General features: G+C 34.1%; 1 protein-coding gene across 1 annotated transcript in view; it reads right to left on the bottom strand.

The window, feature by feature from the left end:
* TLL1 (tolloid like 1) overlaps window positions 1-12,278 on the bottom strand; it is a 196,890-nt gene that overhangs the window by 74,494 nt on the left and 110,118 nt on the right. The window contains exon 8 of the mRNA XM_058550317.1: window positions 10,505-10,629. Coding sequence (XP_058406300.1) covers window positions 10,505-10,629 — 125 coding nt within the window. The remainder of the gene's footprint in view (window positions 1-10,504; window positions 10,630-12,278) is intronic.

Raw genomic sequence — 12,278 nt, 5'->3', positions numbered from 1 at the left:
AACATCCCATTAATATATTTGTTGTAAATTGAGACTAAGTTTAACAGTGAATATCACATCAAAGTTGAAAAAAAAGAAATCTTAAATAATAACTAAAATATAATCAATAAAGGTGATACCAAAATGTCATATACAATAAAAATTTTTCTTAAAATAAACCCCCCAAAACTGAAAGATAAAAACATCATGAAAACTTCAAAATTTCCAACAAGATGTGGACATTTATTTACTCTCTCATTTCTGTTGATCATAAGTAGAAACTGCTGGAAAAGCAATTATATTTTCCCCTTACTAAGCCTGTCTAATTTCTTGAAAGTAATTATCTGTCATCTGAAATAGCAAATTATCAGCTGCACAGACTCAAGATCTGTGTGATTGATGTCTCTAGGGCCATTTCAACAAAGGCACAGACAGAGTGTAATTAGTTCATTGGTTCGGCCAAGGTTAGTGGTCAGAACCACTCCATAATGGGTTTTCCTGTTGCTTTTCTAAGACATGATATGTGCTGCATGAACCTAGGCTGCTTTAAGTATCCTTAATTCAAGAATAATTCCTCTGCTGCAGCCAGTCATCTTCATAATCTTCATTCAACAATTTGAAAGAACAGTTCTTTCTCTCTGAAAGAGACTAAATCAAATTGAGATATTACCATATTATAGAGCCATAGCTACCAGCAGGTGAACTCTCATCTCCTCAAATCCTCAATAAATTATAAATGGTTCCGCATATCTTCAGTTAAATGAAGACAGAAAGATGATGACTTTGAAAACAAAATAGAGCTGTAAAAACAGTCTGATACTATATAAATATTTATTTAGAAACATAGATATGTTTGCACAACAAAATAAATTTAAAGTAGGAGTAAGCAATATTTATTCAGATGAGTAGGCAGATAAAAGCAACTTTAGAGCAAAACAAAGATGCTCAAGGTCAAAAATACATAATTCAGCACTTTCCATGAATCATCTAGGGCCCTTGATAAATGTAACATTACAAGAACCCTTAGAAAAATGAAAATTTGTTAAGATTTTATTAATGCAAACAATGTACTTCTAAGTAGGATCAGTTTAGATGCTAAATAATCATTTGAGAGTTGAATGTGTTTCAATGAAAAAATTATACTTCATGGCAGTTTAAAAATAAATTCTGTAATGATTGAAAACTACAGTAAGCCACAGAGAATGCTGGTACTGGATGTCCTAAAGCGGAAACTAAAATAATTAAATATATTTAATCCACAGATGTACACAAACAACACTGTCCTGATAAGGTAAAACAAAAAAACTCGCTAAAATTAAAAAAAAAAACCAGAAGACAGCATATAATTCAAATATTAAATAAATCTATTATATAGCACCTGTTTATAATGCAAGAAGTGCAGACACCTATAGTCAAGTTGTGGTAATCATTCTGACACTCTCCTCAGTAAGTGTGGTTGTCCCAGGCTACCCGATCCTTACTACAGAAGATGTTTCATCACTTTTCCCGGCCATTTGTTGGTTAAAGCTCAGATATAAAAAGCAAAGTTTATTATTAAAAGAACTAAAAGAGGACCGGCCCCGTGGCTTAGTGGTTGGGTGTGCGCGCTCCGCTGCCGGCGGCCCGGGTTCGGATCCCGGGTGCGTGGCGACGCACCGCTCCTCTGGCCATGCTGGGGCCGCGTCCCACATACAGCAACTAGAAGGATGTGCAGCTATGACAGACAACTATCTACTGGGGCTTTGGGGGAAAAATAAATATAAATAAAATCTTTAAAAAAAAAAAAAAAAAAAAAAAAAAAAGAACTAAAAGAAAATTAGCAAGGAAAAAGTGGCACTACTAAGTTAAAATGTATAGTCTGTCCCTTTACTCAGCAAGATACGTGGATGAGAAGACACAGCTTGAGTCATGGCAGTGCCACTTATTAATTATGTCATACAAGTAAGTGTCAAAGCTTCAGCCTCAGTTTCTCTTCTGTAAAGTGGCTATCTTATTAACATACACTTAATAAAGTTGCTTTGTAGGGGTCAAATGTTATTATGCCCTGAATCTTCTTTTTAACCCTTAGATATCTCTTCCACAGGTAGAAAGACTGTGGTCTAAAGCGTTTGAATGTGTCCTTGAACTACAAAACTCAGTCATATTTAGGAGAAGAAAGGCATAAAGAAATATACAAAGGCAAATTATTATTATCACTGTCCTAATCAAAATTACTCTAAAACTCAACACAATACAGAAGTTAAACTACTATCTGTGTAGGAAGATGACATGATCTTATACGTATAGAACCTTAAAGATGGCACAACATAAAAAAACTGTTAGAACTAATAAAAAAATTCAGCAAAGTTGCAGGATACAAAATCAACACACAACAATCAGTTGGGTTTCTATACACCACCAACCAACAATTTCAAAAGGAAATTAAGAAAACAATCCTGTTTATAATAGCATCAAAATAATAAAATACTTGAGAATAAAATTAACCAATGAAGCAAAAGACTTGTACACTGAAAACTGCAAAACATTGCCAAAAGAAATTAAAGAAGACACAAATCAATGAAAAGATATCCTGTGTTCGTGGATTGGAAGATTTAATATTGTTAAAATATCCATACTACCCAAAGCAATCCACAGATTCAACACAATCGCTGTCAAAATCCCAACGGCATTTCTTGCAGAAATAGAAAAAACAAAATCCTAAAATTCACACAGAACCATAAAAGCTGACTAGCCAAAACTATCTTGGAAAACAAGAAGCTGAAGGCCTCACACTCCCTGACTTCAAAACATACTACAAAGCTACAGTTATCAAAATAGCTGGATACTGGCATAAGATAGGCATATAGACCAATGTAGAATAAAGAAGCCACAAATAATCCCACACACATACAGTCAACTGATCTTCAACAAGGGTGCCAAGACTACACAATGGGAAAAAGACAGGCTCTTCAACAAATGGTGTTGGGGAAACTAGATATACATACACAGAAAAGAACGAAATTGGACCCTTATCTTACACCATACATAAAAATCAACTCAAAATGAATTAAACACTTAAACCTAAGACCCAAAAATATAAAACTTTTGGAAAAGAAATAAGTGAAAAGCAGTGAAATAAGTGAATAACAGTAGTCTTGGCAATGACTTCTTGCATATGACACCAAAAGCACAAGCAATAAAAGCAAAAATAAGACAAGTGGGACTTCATTAAACTAAAAAGCTTCTGTGTAGCAAAAGAAACAATCCATGGAGTGAAAGGCAACCTTTGGAATGGGAGAAAATATTTGCAAATCATATATCTCATAAGGGGTTAGTATCCAAAATATATAAGGAACTCCTACAAGTTAATAGCAAAAAAACAAATAACCCAATTTAAAAATGGGCAAAGGACTTGAATAGACATTTCTCCAAAGAAGACACACAGATGGCCAACAAATATATGAAAAAATGCTCAAGAATTGCATGCATCAGGAAAATGCAAATCAAAACTACAATGAGATATCACCTCACACCTGTTAGGATAGTCATTAGCAACAAACAGAAAATAACAAGTGTTGGCAAGGATATGGAGAAATTGGAACCTCTGTGCACTGTTGGTAGAAATGTAAAATGTTTGCCAGCCACTATGGCAAACAGTGTGGAGTTTCCTCAAAAATTATAAATATCACTACTAAATGATCTAGCAATCCCACTTCTTGTTACTTACTCAAAATAACTGAAAATTGGATCTTGAAGAGATATTTCCATTCACATGTTCATTGCAGCATTTTTGACAATAGCCAAGAGATAGAAACAACCTAAATGTCCATCAATGGATGAAGGGATAAATAAAATGTGGTATATACATACAATGGAATATTATTCAGCCTTAAAACAGAAGAAAATCTATCACATGCTACAACATAGATGAAACTTGAGGACATTATGCTAAATGAAATAAGTTACAGAAGGATGAATAGCACATGATTCCACTTACATGAGGTTTCTAAAGTAGTCAAACTCATAGAAGTGGAAAGTAGAGTGGTGGCTGCCAGGACTTAGGGGGACGGGGAACTGGGGAGTTGCTCAGTGGGTATACAGTTCCAATCATGCAAGATGAAAAAATTCTACAGATCTGCTGTACAACAATACGCATATAGTTAACAATACTGTATTGTGCAAATAAAAATTTGTTAATAGGGTAGATCTCATTTTTTATGTCTCTTACCAAAATAAAAAATAATTAATAATAAAAAAGAACTTAAACTTCTAAATACTCTACCATATGATCCATCTCACTTTTGAATCAGGTAATTTACATATATCTTCATTCTTCCAGAATATAAAATTGTGTTTAAATTGTATATATGCTACTTGGATTGTGTGTTGTTGAGCAATTATTACAAACTCTTGTCCTTTTAATAGCATGGTTAAATTTACAGCTGCCTACATTTCCATCTACAGATATTTTCCCCATCAAATGTCTGTAACATCCACCAAATACCAAAGGTTAAGAGCTCTCCTTTCTCTGTATTCTATAGGATCACATTTATAATTTTACTAATGCTAAAGAAAACATAGGTAGATATACACAATAATTTGTATTAAATAAATCTCTTCCCCCAAAATCTTGACAAACTCTAGAAGGGGGAAGAAATAAAAATGTATCTAATAATCTTTGTATTACCTCCTTATTTTTAATTAGGTGGCTCCCTTAAACTTTTAAATATAATAAATAAAATAAAGGTTTAAAATGATTTTAAGATAAAGGAATGTTAAAAGGAACCCTATGGCTCCCTGAAATTTTAAATAAAATAAATAAAATAGTTTTAAAATGATTTTAAGATAAGGAAATGTTACAATGAATCCTAAGTCATCTGAGTGATAAAGGTGAAATTAAGTACCGAAATGTTTTAAAATAGACTTCAATAATAACTGCCTAGCCGAGTCCGAACCATCCCTTGTGATGAAGCACAGATACCCACTCCAAGAAGCCTTCCTCATCCAGTGTGCAGCCCAACCCCTCTCAGAACTGCCTTAGCATCCTTTACTGATGAGACTTACTTCCTCACCATGGATATTATCTGTTTGGTCCCCCAGATGCTGGGCTATTTACATCTATAGTCTGTGATTCTTTTTCTGTGGCCATAACACCGAGTGCAGTGTCTTTCATGTATTAAAGCTGACTCATCATTTATACAGCAACTATATACTGAGCACCTAATTTAAATCAGATTCAGAATTCATGATGAAAAAGCCCAACTCCAAACCCAAAGAAGCTTATACTCTAGCATGGGAAATTATGGGTGAACTGACGATTATAGGAGTAAGAGACACAGACCAGGATCAAATTTACCACCACGGGAGTCCTGGGAGACCAGGGAGTTTTAAAGTAGGAGGTGACATAAGAGCTGAATACTGAATATGAGCTAGGATTTAGCCAGGAGGCAGTAATGAGTGTTGTGGCTGCAGCAACAGGTAGGAGGCAAGCATACCATGGTGCCAGGGGCGGCATGAAGTAGAGGTGAGAAACTAGGCTGTAAGGGAAACATCTAGCTGTAGGAAGTGAGGCAGAGAGAGGAATGAAGCAAGGATGCCCTCCACAGTTCTGGCTTGAGCTACCTACTGGATGATCTATGTGTGGGACCATCCACTGAACTAGAGAACGTTTTCAGGGAGATAAATAAATGGGTCGATGAATAAACGGAAAAAAAATGGCTAAATTATTTTTTTGCAAGTTGGCAATATGCAAAATTATTTAAAATTTAGCCAAGAATTGTGTATATACAAGCACATATAGAAAGGATATTCTATCTGGGACCTCAGAGAATTATATCAGGAACCAAAACATTAATACTCTAGGTAACTAAAAAGAACCTCATATCAATTTTAAAGATAAATTTAATGAAACAGGTGTTTAAAGCAATGTAAAGTTTCTAGTATTCAAACTCCATGTGTGCGGAGACTGGTCTTCCATCTCTACAACTCCACACAAATGTGCATCCATAGACGTGGATATTCTGTATGCACTGTATGTATACCAAAATTAAGAACACATATATGTGGGCCGGCCCCGTGGCTTAGCGGTTGAGTGCACGCGCTCTGCTGCTGGCGGCCCAGGTTCAGATCCCAGGCGCGAACTGACGCGCCGCATCTCCAGCCATGCTGAGGCTGCGTCCCACATGCAGCAACTAGAAGGATGTGCAGCTATGACATACAACTATCTACTGGGGCTTTGGGGGGAAAAAATAAATAAATAAAATCTTAAAAAAAAAAAAAGAACACATATGTGAACATAGATCGTATGTGTGTTCATGTGTGAATACACATATACTTTTATATAACAAGGAAGATTCTAATCCTCAGAAGTCCCTTTATTTTTAGACATCAATTTATTTTATATTTTTCCTAATTTTACTGTGTTATCTGACCTACTTAATTAACGAAGATTTACTGAGAGAACACTAGGGTTGATAGTTGGTATAACTACTAAGTAGTCATAAGCAAAAGGGTCACAGGACTACAGAAAAAATAGATTAAGAGAAAATGCAAATAAAGATCAACGACTGCATCAGAAGAGTTAAATTAAGCAGTTTAAAAATAAAAAGGGAAAATAATCCTAACATTAGATCAAAGTAGAGGAGAATACGTTTAGAAAATGAGTCACAAGAAAAAGAAGGCCCAAAAGAAGAGAGAGAGCAAGAGAACAAATTAATCATTATAAAGAGAAGAAGATACACTACAACTCATACACGCTAGAGAGGATCTCCTTCTAGCCAACTGCTAACTACTGGGATAAAGGAAAGACGAAGGGTTGTAATGACGACCCATTCTCCGCCCCCAGGTGGATGTTTCTTGTTCTGACAGTGTAGGATTCAAGGGATTGTAATGTAGGCAAGTAGCATTAGTGGGTGTCATTTAAGATACCTTAATATTAGAAAGGCCGTCAGAAGAACACAGGATTGGCCTTTGGCCAGCAGTGTCAGAAACCTATTCAATCCCAGGGTTGAGCAGCTCTCGCTTTCTTTCCCTTCCTTTTCCTTTTGGGCCTATGTGGTCTAGCAATGGATGGCTGGGTCTTCTATCAGTAGAGTGTCAGGGCTGCAAAGGGTCACATTCTTTCTTTACATAACAATGCATATGGAGACTTTTCTTGCCTGCTTCTAAAAGTACTTCTAAAAACAAGAGCAAGGAATGGCAATAAAAACAATTCTAAACTAAAAGAAACTTATCCTCATTCCATCACCTTAAAAACACAACTTTCTTCCCGTATGGAGCCCTTTCATGATGAGCATGCACTGATACAAGTAACTGAGGTTTCACACACAAAGCTAATCTATATTTTTGGCATATATAAGTAGATAAATATAATAATGGATTACAAGTTATTTATCAGCTAACAAGTCCCACACAAATAAATTTATATTGTTTTAAGGGAATTAAAAATACATACATTTTTAATGCTGCTCATCTTCTGATAGATAAAAACACATTTCCTATATTATTAAAGGAGGAGCAACAGTATTTACAGTCTGCTTATTACCACCTGTCTCGGAAACTTGCCCTCTTGGACTCAGGGCCCCACTTATCACAGACTATAAAAGCCACAACCTTGCATATATGTGTGAACCGGGTCACTATTCCTTTCAAGATTAAACTCTGAGGAATAGCTCTATAAAACGCAGATCTAACAGAGCTTTGAGCATAAACTGATAAGGAGTAAAAAAATGGAATGAAAGTAGCCAAATACCTCTGATTGGCTCTCTTCACCAGAAATTTCTAACAACAACAACAAAAAAAAACAACAAAACAAACTCCAAAGGAATACTCAGGTTTATATTCCTCTCCTTTCTATATTAAAACAAAGACATAACCAGATCTCATTTTATAAACTTTTACTCTCTTCCTAGCTGATTCTCGGATAAATCATCCTATTTAGATTTCATGTACAGTTATGGATCTTTACCACTATTCCATTGAAGTACGTGGAGTTACTGGTAAACCTACCACATCAGTGTAGCTAAACTTTATTTGGTTTATGGTAAGTCTATTTATATCAATATCACTAGTATTCCCCATTGCAAAGAAATTAACTTTAAATACATAACCATATGTAGCTCAAAGCTAACAGCTTCAGAGAGAGAAAGACAGACACACACACACTCACATACACACAGTGGCTGAGAGGGAGAGAGAAAGAAACCGAAGAGAGAGAGACACAGAAAAAGGGAGAAAGGGAGGGAGTTTTTGGTGGGCATTAAGAAGTCCAAGATAGGAAAAAGTCATTCTCAAAGACTTTGGGAACTAGAAGTTAACATATTTTTATTTTTTTAAATATGTACTTCTATCTTTTAGCTTTCCCTTCCTCCATGCAATTTATAAGCTGTAATAAACTTGCTTTTTATACTGCTTTAGAAACACAAGGTATCTTTCTCTTAGATGATAGTGCCTTCATGAATGTAGTTTTACTGTATTAACAAAACAATGTACACATTAATTATTATTATATTATAAGTAAGAAAATGGAAAAATTATACTTCATTATTTTCCTGTTAATAACTAATTTTCAAGAATCATAGGCTGAAAATTAAACTACAGTGTCATAAGTTTGATTGCTTTCTGATTCCTATTGATTAACTTTCCACAATTCTATGTGCAGATGCATCTCCTGTGTGCTTTTCAAGTGTAATGTATATACATATATATTTAGAGACACAATCAAAACGGTTTTATATGTGAACTATCCATTTATCTAGTTGCCTCCTATCACATAATCTTTCCCAAAATTTTCTACTTTGAAATGAAAAAGTATAATATATCCAATACTACCAGAAATTAGCCAAGGATGACCCAGGACTTTTGTTTTAGTGGGGCCATTTGCTTATAAATTCATCTTTCCTGTGGAAATTTAGATTTAAAAAAATACCACACATGTATGTGTATTTTACATACAAACATAAAACATTTTAAGAGGCATTTATGCAAATATGAATAAAACAAATAAATATTCATAAAATAAACTGATATATATTAAATTCAATACATATTAAATCTTTTGATATACGGAAAAATTAAATAGAAGTATGTTTATGTACAAAAGAAAACATTTTAAAACTTACTCTCAGTATTGAATCATTAAGATGTAAAAGGTTTTCAATACAACTTTAAATTTAAAAAATCTCAAATGTCCTTCTGAAAGGAGCTAATACACCTGAATTACAAGAAAACTAATTGTTACCACAAAATTGGAAACACATAATTTCTTACAATTTTCCTTAGCAAATCTAATCTTAAGGGAGAGAAAACCTTTTCTCTCCACAGAAATTTCAACAGAATCCATCAGGTTGAATCAATGAATTAGATGCCATCACCCATGCTGAACTGTGAACTTCCTAGCTATTTCCTGTGCTTATTCAACCCACTCACTCTCGCTTGCACTTGAGTGTTGATCTGTTCAACAAAAGGGTTTTATACTGCATATCAATGAGCAAATATTACATTTTTGTGAGTGAATTAGCTAGCCCTCTCCTGAACTTTATAAAGAAAGTTTCCTGGACTGACACTAAAAATCATAGTAAATTTAATTAATATAACTTCCCAATAATTTAATAATATAAACAAATTTTCAATGTAAGAATCTATGTAAAACTTCAATCATTAATATACCCACCATATCCCCAATTTTCTGCAAAAAATATTAGACTAGCAGCTGATTAAAACTTTTATAGTTATTTTACCACTTGTAATCTTAGTATCTAGAACAATATTTCCAAAAGTGAGTTCTACAAGTAAGTATTAGGTAAAAGGAGGTTTCCATGGAAAAAAAATTTTGTAAAAGCTGTGTTAAGCAAAGTTAGATATGTTTCTTGACATAGGATATTTCAAAGCATTTTGAGCATACAGGAGGTATATAGAGTACGCAGCATTTCCAATTTGGAAGCAGGCTCTTTTTTCTTTCTTGGACCAATAAGACACTAGTGTTCCCTTGGAACATCCTTATTAAGACCTTCCATTAAACTTTTTTTCACAACTTTATCCAGTAGCAAAACATACAGTAGCTCACTAGCAACATGGTTAGAACTTATTTTTTGCAATGAGGTTATAAATTCCAATTAATAAAATTTGTATACCATTAATGACGGTGCTTGAAAGAAAAGATCATTCAGGAGTCAGTTCTGAAGCTGAAATAAAGGATTTTTTTTTTTCTATTGGCAAGGAAACTCAGCATTTGACTATGAAATCATGCAGCTATTTAATAAGAACCATCAAACAACCATGCTTTTTGCTCTTTTACTCATTAAATTAAAAGAAATAAAACATACTATCCCTGTGCTTGAAATTTGATTTCTAGCAATTTGTTTTTAATTATATCAGTGGGTGTTCCAGAGTTCTCTCCTATTTCATTTTATGTTTAGACTTTGAACTGAATACGTGTCACTTGCCAGCATGGAGACAGACAAGTAAACAGTTGAGTAAATTATGGCTTATTCATCTGGAAGAACACTATCAGGCACAATTATGCTTCTGCGTTTGTATGGTGCAATACCTGGACATCTATACAGCTTTCTTGCCTGTGCAATGTCTCCTTTGCTTAAACGGGTTCGCTGACCAATTGCCGGACGTATGCCATTATCATCACGTGAGGGGAGAATGGTATCCAGAAACATCCCCCTGAAAAAAATGAGAAGCAAGCCACACATAAGTGACCAAAGTAAGACACATATATTTGTTACAACTATAAGGTTATTTTTTTCAAACTCAAGTCAACCAAAGGGGAAATACATTAGTGTTATTTAAACAGTCTGTCAGACTTTCAAAATACTTTTATCAAAGTAGAAAAAAGTTGTGTTAAATGTGTATGTCTAGCATAAAGTCAATGATGACATTCACTTTTTCCTTAGAAATGTATATTACATGTTTTTAAAATTCTAGAATTCTATATAGTCCCCCACCACGTACACTATGGCTTTTGTTTTGGTCTCTCAAGCAGATCTAAGAACCACTTAGATTACCAAGTTGTAAAATAATTCTTCCTCATAGAGATCCGTTTTCTTAAGAACAACCTATAATAAATATTTTGAGGTTACTAAAATTGTAAGAATCAAAGTATGTATAAGTTAATATTTTTGAATTAAACTATTAATTTAACCTAAGTATTTTTAGACGTCCAACTATTACAGTATATGTTAAAAGAACAAGGGAAAACAAAGAGTGTCATATTTAGACGGGACAGTTTAAAGCAAAATAGTTTTCTGATACACACACACACACACACATACATACACATACATATAGCATAAAATTTTCATGGTAAAATTAATAAGCAAAAAAACCTAAGTAATGCCCTAACAATGGTAAGCTATAGATACTGAATTGTTTTGCACCCAAGGTTGTGATAGCAACTCGCTATTTTTCTTAATATGCATAACTAAAAATTCTGAATATAGTACACTAAAGATACAGTCTAATTTTGCAATGAACATCAACATTTATAGCTCTAAACAATATACTGAGCTTAAAAGTTAAATGAACTAGAAGATTATTGCAAGTGGTGAGAAGGATGGTGTATAAGGATTTTCAAAATAAGAGAAACTTCCTATAAAAATATTTTAAATTAAGAAACACAATTGTAAACAAAAACCATTTAAATTGGGATGAATGACGAGACACTCCTTTCCAAAATTTATAAATGAATAAATTGTATTTAAACAGTAGGTTAAAAGAACAACATTTTTGGCTCCTTCCTTTAGGAAATGCTTACTAAGCACTGTTATAGGACTGGATTTATAGCAGTAAATAAAAGAAACAAAAACTCCTCCCCTTATGATTCTCACATTCTAATGGGAGGAGAAAGACATTAAACAAGAGACTGATAACTGAGATAAGTGACAGGTACCATGAAGAAAAATAAAGAAGAGAAGATGGATATTGATTGTCCAGTGATGGGGTAGCTTTTAAATAGAGTGATCAAAGAAAAACTCACTTGGAAGTTGACATTTTAGCCAAGCATGAAGGAAGTGAAGGTCAGGGCAATGTGGGTAACTGGGAGTAGAGAGTTCCAGAGACAAAGAGCAAGAAATACAACAGTCAGAGATGGGAGGACCCCTAAAGTGTTTGAGTGCCAGAGAATATAACATTAGCCTGAGGAAAACTGTTAATATCTGGAAGATGGTAAACAGAGGAGTGACATGATCTACGAGTAATTTATGACCAGCCTCCCTAGCTTCTAGGTAAGGGTGGTAGTGCTCTTTAGATAAAACCTGGATAACTCAAATAGAGACTGGAACTCTTTAAAACCAAATCTAAGTATCTACAGAACT

This window comes from Diceros bicornis, chromosome 11 (genome assembly GCF_020826845.1).
Source record: "Diceros bicornis minor isolate mBicDic1 chromosome 11, mDicBic1.mat.cur, whole genome shotgun sequence".
NCBI classification, from domain to species: Eukaryota; Metazoa; Chordata; class Mammalia; order Perissodactyla; family Rhinocerotidae; genus Diceros; species Diceros bicornis.
This window is presented reverse-complemented; position numbering and strand designations above follow the sequence as displayed.